This window comes from Triticum dicoccoides, chromosome 5B, assembly GCF_002162155.2.
Source record: "Triticum dicoccoides isolate Atlit2015 ecotype Zavitan chromosome 5B, WEW_v2.0, whole genome shotgun sequence".
NCBI lineage: Eukaryota > Viridiplantae > Streptophyta > Magnoliopsida > Poales > Poaceae > Triticum > Triticum dicoccoides.
Window position 1 is genome coordinate 689722493 of NC_041389.1, and position 6696 is coordinate 689729188.

At 43.3% G+C, this 6696-nt stretch overlaps 1 protein-coding gene across 2 annotated transcripts; it reads left to right on the forward strand.

The window, feature by feature from the left end:
- Nucleotides 1–997: 997 nt before the first annotated feature.
- LOC119312654 (BTB/POZ domain-containing protein At2g46260-like) lies at nt 998–4025 on the forward strand. 2 transcript variants are annotated; one of them, XM_037588396.1, is made up of 4 exons: nt 998–1136; nt 1214–1277; nt 1658–1937; nt 2058–4025. In XM_037588396.1, exons 1-4 carry the CDS (start codon nt 1053–1055, stop codon nt 2896–2898), a joined length of 1269 nt encoding a protein of 422 aa, XP_037444293.1. In that variant the 5' UTR covers nt 998–1052; the 3' UTR covers nt 2899–4025. The 2 variants fall into 2 exon arrangements, with proteins under 2 accessions (XP_037444293.1, XP_037444292.1); XM_037588395.1 differs by having other exon boundaries at nt 1652–1937; nt 2058–4024.
- Nucleotides 4026–6696: the final 2671 nt, after the last annotated feature.

Genomic DNA, 6696 nt, shown 5'->3' on the forward strand with positions numbered 1-6696 from the left:
TCGTCCATACATCCAACTAGGATGCAGACAAATTCTTAGTCACATATTTAGGTGGAGCAGTTACGATGTTCAAATAAATAATGTAATATTCTTCCTAGTCAAGTTTGTCACAAAGCGTTTGTTTTCTGGAAATATATTGCTTAATTAGATTTTAGAGGAAATCTTATGTGCTTGGAAATTTTCCTGATAAAGTTGTACTGAAGAAACAAATAGGAAGAACATGATACTGTCAAATCTGTTATTCACTTGATGGATTTATATTTCGAAGGATGAGGAAGTTGGTTTATAATCCCCATTTTGTAAAACTTATGATTCAATGATCAACTATGATACGCCATATGTATTTCGAGAGAAGGTGTGGACTGTGGAGGGGTGGGTTCCTACTCTAGAGCTCTTCACAACCATGTTCCCTGTTCAACATTTAAAGTCAACAATAGTCTGCCGTATTTACTGAAACATTTAGTGGTACTAGATATTAGCCTGCTTGATCATCATCATTTTAATGTAGTATCAAACTGTGATGTATAGGCATAGTTGTTACTGCCGATACAATCTGCTGATCAACTAGATATTAGCCTTGCAGGTTGTTTCTCCATACGGGCAACAGACTAGTTACATGCCAATGATGGGAAGATACCCACTGACTCTTAGTTAACCCCATTTTCCTGTTTTGTTACTTGAGCTTGATTCTGCCACTAGATGCTTGCACGGTATAAAATGATGTTTGTTCTTTCGTACTTGGACACAGTTATATGAGATTCCGATATCACTTTACTCACTAAGCAGCAAGCATGCTTAGATTGCTTGGTGCAGCTGAATGAATTTGAAGGTTCATGATATTTTCTTAATCATTTTACCATGTTTCTGAATGTTGAATAAACAAATATGTGCACCTAGAAGTACAGAGTGTTCCAAGTATCTTAAAAGCATAATCTGTCTGGTGGCTGTGTTTTATGCCTTTTACTTCATTTTCCCCGTTTGCCTTTATTTCTCTCTGATCTTTATAATATATGTGATGCATAGATGGGCAAAGTATTGACTCTTCCTGGACCATGGTGGCCATGCCAGTTTTACGAGTTAAGACCATTTACATCAGTTCGGTGGTTCTCGCTGCAAATAGTCCATTCTTTCTCAAGGTGATTCACATAACCTTCTGAGATTCATTTTCTTCTATGGTCAGCTCATGTTTGCTAATATGCTTCATTCACCGTAGCTTTTCTCAAATGGTATGAAAGAGTCTGATCAGAGATATCTAACACTCCGAATTGCTGATTCAGGTAAAGTGATAACATTCTTCCTTTATAGCTTATCCTGGTTTTCTCTTTTCTGTTGTGATTTTGTTATTATTATGTAATCTGCACACACTACAGTTTTTTAATATAAAACATGATTATTTATGGTATTCTAGGGATTATGTCCCCGAGTTTCTGTCACCCCTTAGTTTTTTTTCTAATCAAATGATTTAGTCTCTTTTCACCGTCGCCTTTAAGTACTAAATAGTTATTTTGTTTACTCTTAGTCTGCTGTCTGGATAGCTTTCCTAGTACCGAAGGTGTACTGTAGTATTTTACGCACAAAGAATCTGCCATTTAGTTATTTATCGAACTGTTATCGTAAATCCTTATGCCTCCTTGTTTTATTCTATTATTAGGAACAGAGGAAACTGTCATGATGGAGCTTTTGAGATTTATGTACACTGGAAAGTTGACAGCAACTGAACCCAATCTTCTGCTCGACATCTTGATGGCCGCTGATAAATTTGAGGTTCTTGCTTGCATGAAGCGTTGCAGCCAGTTGCTCACAAACTTGCCTATGACCAGAGAGACTGCACTGCTCTACCTAGATTACCCATGCTCCATTTCAGTGGCTGCTGAAATTCGTCATCTGACAGATGCAGCGAAGGAATTCCTCGCCAACAAATACAAGGTTTTGGATAAGTGAGTGACCACCATCTGATGGAGCCACTTTTTTCCTTTTTCCGTGAAAACTATAGACATCTTCATGCCACAAAATCTTGCATGAAATGTTTACTCATGGCATGATTTGTCTCATTCCAGATTTCCTCATGAATTGATGGACATGCCTCTTGTTGGGATTGAAGCCATCTTTTCTAGTTCTGACCTACAGATATCATCTGAAGATGCCGTATATACCTTCTTGGTCGAGTGGGTGTGCGAGCAATACCTAGAAACAGAGGACAGGCACAAGATATGGAGTTCTCGTTTACTTCCGCTGTTGCGCTTCAATCATATGAGCTGGAAAAAACTCCACGAGGTCCTGACATGCAGTGATGATTGCGATGATGTAGACAATGAGCAAACAAAGAAGCACATTACCGATGCACTCTTGCACAAAGCTTACCCCGCACACGAGCAAGGTGCACTTGCAGCAGACACAGCAACCTGTTGCCAAGTTCCACAACGAGCCTACATGAGAAAACCCCTGAAAGTGGTTGAGTTCGATCGACCCCGCCCACAGGTTATTGTGTACTTGGATCTAACATGCGAGGAGTGCTCCCGACTCTTCCCTGAAGGAGAACTATTCTCGCAATTGTTCCATGTAGCAGGGCAGAACTTCTATATCATGCCAACCTGTGAAATGGACGAGCAGAGTAAGCAATATAGCTTCGGCCTCTGGTTAGGGATCCATGACAAGCCGGAGGGCTCGGCATGTTTGACATTCAAGTTTGAGTTTGCTGCACGGACAAAATCGTCAGGAGAATTTGTGCGCAAGTTGAAGGATAAGGCTATCTTCACAGGTGATTGCATGGAGGGGTGCGGTGATCTTTTTGGCGTTCCATGGTCGACATTCATGGCCGACGACAGCCTCTTCATTGACGGCTTGCTGCATTTGAGGGCTGCTTTGATGGTGGTGGAGCAGCCTGAAGTACAGGCTTGATGATGTCTCACAAAGCAGTGCTAGCTTGCTTCAACGGGATTGATGCTTCTGCGGTCTTGTTTCATCATTTGGGTGCCTGAGTGATACTCTTACAATGAGTAAGCAGGAAACCTGTGTGCTGGGCACTTTTGGTCTGCCTCGACAGTATTTCTTGTCGAAGCTTGAGCATTTACTAGAGACCTGATGATTCACTTGGCGAAGTTAGGTTGATCGCTTAAACGGCATTCGGTTGTAATATGAGAGTTTAGTTAGTTGGCTGTGCGGTTTCATTCCGATGTTTCCTTGTCTGTGCTGGAAAAGGAGGATTTGGTGCCTGAATGATGCAAGGAAGCTCTTACAATGATAAAAGTTGAAAAAACTGTGCACTTCTGGTCTGACTTAAAACAATTTTAGTCTCTGTTCTTTTTGTTCTGGGTTGATTTGGCATTGTCACTTTGTCAATGCAGCTGAGACTTAAGACCGATCGAGGAGCTTCCTGGGATGGTGCACAAATATATATGTGCCGATGAACGGTGAGTTTGGACCGGAAGATAGCAGCTGCGACGGAGCAGAGCAAACAGAACCTGGCTCAAACTCAAATGGTGTCCTTCTGAGGCACCACCTGCCCATCAAGGCTAACCTCCTCCTTCTTCAGACGAAGGAAAGACCCCCCGCCATTCACTCGGAATTACAGGCTTTCAACCAAGAAGCCTGATGGTGTGTCAAGAATGAATCAGTGGCTTCGATGGGATTCCAGTTGTATCCGACTGATTTTTATTATTGCAAGAAGAAGAAAGGAAGAGGGGATAATAGCAAGTGTTGTCTGCTGCTGCTGCTGCTGACGGTGGCATTGTGGAGGGTAGCTGGATCCTCAAGCTAGCCGCAGGTGTGGGTGTGGTGATGAATGACACAAACTCTGAAGGAAGCCAGACTGACTCGATCGATCGCTTGCTACCGTAGATCAGCGACACGTGTACTGTACTGTATGGTGTGGATCCTTTCTGAGTGCAGCCACGACACGAAATACCACTGTGGTAGTACGATCCTACCTTGTCTTGATCGATCGGTTGATACTCATGTAAGTGAGTAAATTGCATAAAACCACCACATTGAGGGCTAGTTTTGCGGAAAACACTAGGATACAGAATCGTTGCAGATTACACCACGTCTAGCGTAATTGTTTTGCAAAAACCATTGGTCGGCGGATCGGGCTGAGTTAAGTGAGTTTATGACAGGTGGGGCCCGTTTTTCGTGTACGTGGCACTCTAGGCCGTCCCGACAGCCGGCGGACTGCGTTAGACGGCGCCGTTCGGTCCTAGCAGTCAAAAGCCCCAACCGTTACTCTTTCTCCACTCTGCTCGCTCACTCTCTTCTCGCTCTCGCTCTCGCTCTGTTCTTGGTCGCCACACCCGTCGCCGCCGCGCCGCGCCGCTGCCGCAACCCCATGGTGTCGTGGAGTGATGGGTCGGATAGCAGCGAGCACACCAGGCAGTACATGAGCTCAGATTCCGACGACGGCACCATTAAGGTTAGTTCTCAGAGTTAGGGTTAGGGTTTGATATTTGGGGATTTCTGGAATGAGCTTCTTTTCAATCATTGGACCAAATCTCTGTCATTCTTTTGCACTCCAGGTTCTTGCTAGCACCGAAGACTCGGATTTCGAGGGCCCTGAGACAGATATTCATGTTTTGTGCCATGGACACGGGAAGGCAGCAGAAAGGCGTGTTGCTTTCGAAGGGATTCACACTGGCAGGAGGTTTCTTTGTTGTGCAGAGAAGGTATTTTAAGAGAGTAGATGCATGGGTTGGCAGACCAGCATTTTTTAGTTTGGATCTGGCAATATTGTTTAGTTAGGTCATTTTTTAACTCTGCCATGTTAGCTTATTTTAGGACAGAATATTCATGGGTTATCACACCAGCATTGTTTACTTAGTAGTTGTTTACTTTAGAGCATGATCTGAATTTTAGTATAAAGTAATCTAGCCTGTCATTGTAAGCAAGTCACTGCTATGTAATTCATTTTGTTAATACTCTTTTTCCAGGAAGGTAAAAACTATGGACTAGTAGAATGGATTGATCCATCTTGGCCCAATACCCTTGAGAATGCACTGTCCAAGTTGTGGTCTATGTATGAACAGAGTAAGATTGACAGGAATGAGGAATGTCTGATGCATTCATTTACTATTCATGACCTCACACAGGAGAAGAAGAAACTCCAGGCCAGCTATGAGAAGTTGGTTGAAGATGTCAATGCACTTATGGATGCCCAGGAGCAGAGGGCAGTGATAGAAAGGAAAGATGCTGAAACAACCAAGTTGCAGGAGAAGTATGACACTTTGAAGAACATAGCAGATGCTCAAGGTACTGTCATTAGGAACATGAAGTTGAAGCTAGCTTTAGAGAAGAAGAATTTGCAGATCCACATTGATGAGCTCAAGAAGACAGTTGAAGAGAGCAATGTGAAGCTGGAGGGGATCAAGGCCATCATAAATGGATAAGCAGTGCAAGAGAAGAATGGGCAATATCATTTGGCATTTGCTGACCTTTTGCAGGGTGTGGTTTGGCATTTGTTGTAATGATAGTAGTTTAAATTCTATTAACTATGAGTACTCCTGAACTATGGATATGTAAGCTTAAGTAAGATGTTTGCATTTGAACTAGTGCTGAATGTGGTGGTATTTGAACTAGTGCTGAATGTCAAACTATGATTATGTATGGATTTGAACTAGTGCTGAATTTGGTGGTATTTAGAGCTGGTTAATGTTATCTTAAGTAATCTGTTTGCAAATGATGATTTTTTGCTTTAGTATGTTCCTGTTCAACTGATGATTCTGAGTTAGTTAAGTAGGGTCAAGTGATGGGTTTTTGGCTTTTTATCGACGTCGAGGCATCAAGTAGGCCAAGTGATGGGTTTTTGGCTTTTTATCGATGCCGAGGCATCAAGTAGGCCAAGTTATGGGTTTTGGCTTTTTGTCGACGTCGAGGCATCAAGTTGGCCAAGTTATGGGTTTTGGCTTTTTGTCGACGTCGAGGCAGCAAGTAGGCCAAGTGATGGGTTTTTGGCTTTTTGTCGACGTCGAGGCTATCACAGCATCAAGACAGCATCAAGAGTACTACTAGAATGCCATAGTTTGACACAAATTGATCATAATAGTTGAGCATCACAGAACTACTAGAATTCCAAAGTTTGATACAACATCAACACAACCAAATCACCATCAACACTGGAGTAGCATAACTGGAGTAGCAGAACAACACAACATAGTTTCACAACACAACCAAAATGCCATAGTTTGATAAAGCATCAACACAACCAAATCATCACCATTTTGCACCAGAGGCAGTCAAGTAATCCTTCCTTCTGTTGCTGGGCTTCCTGACTCTCTGGGAACCATCACTTGGTCTTGGAGGCATGAAAGCTAACCTTGGTCCCTTTGCAGCAGTTGATGAAGATCTGGTTACTGGTGCCTTACCCTTGAGAGCAGCTGATGCCTTACTCTTGGGAGCAGATGATGAAGATTTACTGGCTGCTGCCTTACCCTTGGGAGCAGCTGGAGCAGTTGGCTGCCTCCTAGCTGGAGCAGCAGCAGATGTTGCCCTCCTTGCTGGAGCTGGACTGGCAGCAGATGTTGCCCTCCTTGATGATCCACCAGCAGTGGCAGCAGCAGAGGCTGCAGTCCTTGCTGTAGCTGGACTCGCAGCAGCAGAGGTTGCAGTCCTTGCTGGTGTTGGTGTGCTTCTACTATCAGGTGGGTAAGAGCTGGTGCTTGGCTGCAATGAAACAAGTAGTTTAATATTAGTAAGCAATAAAGTAACAAC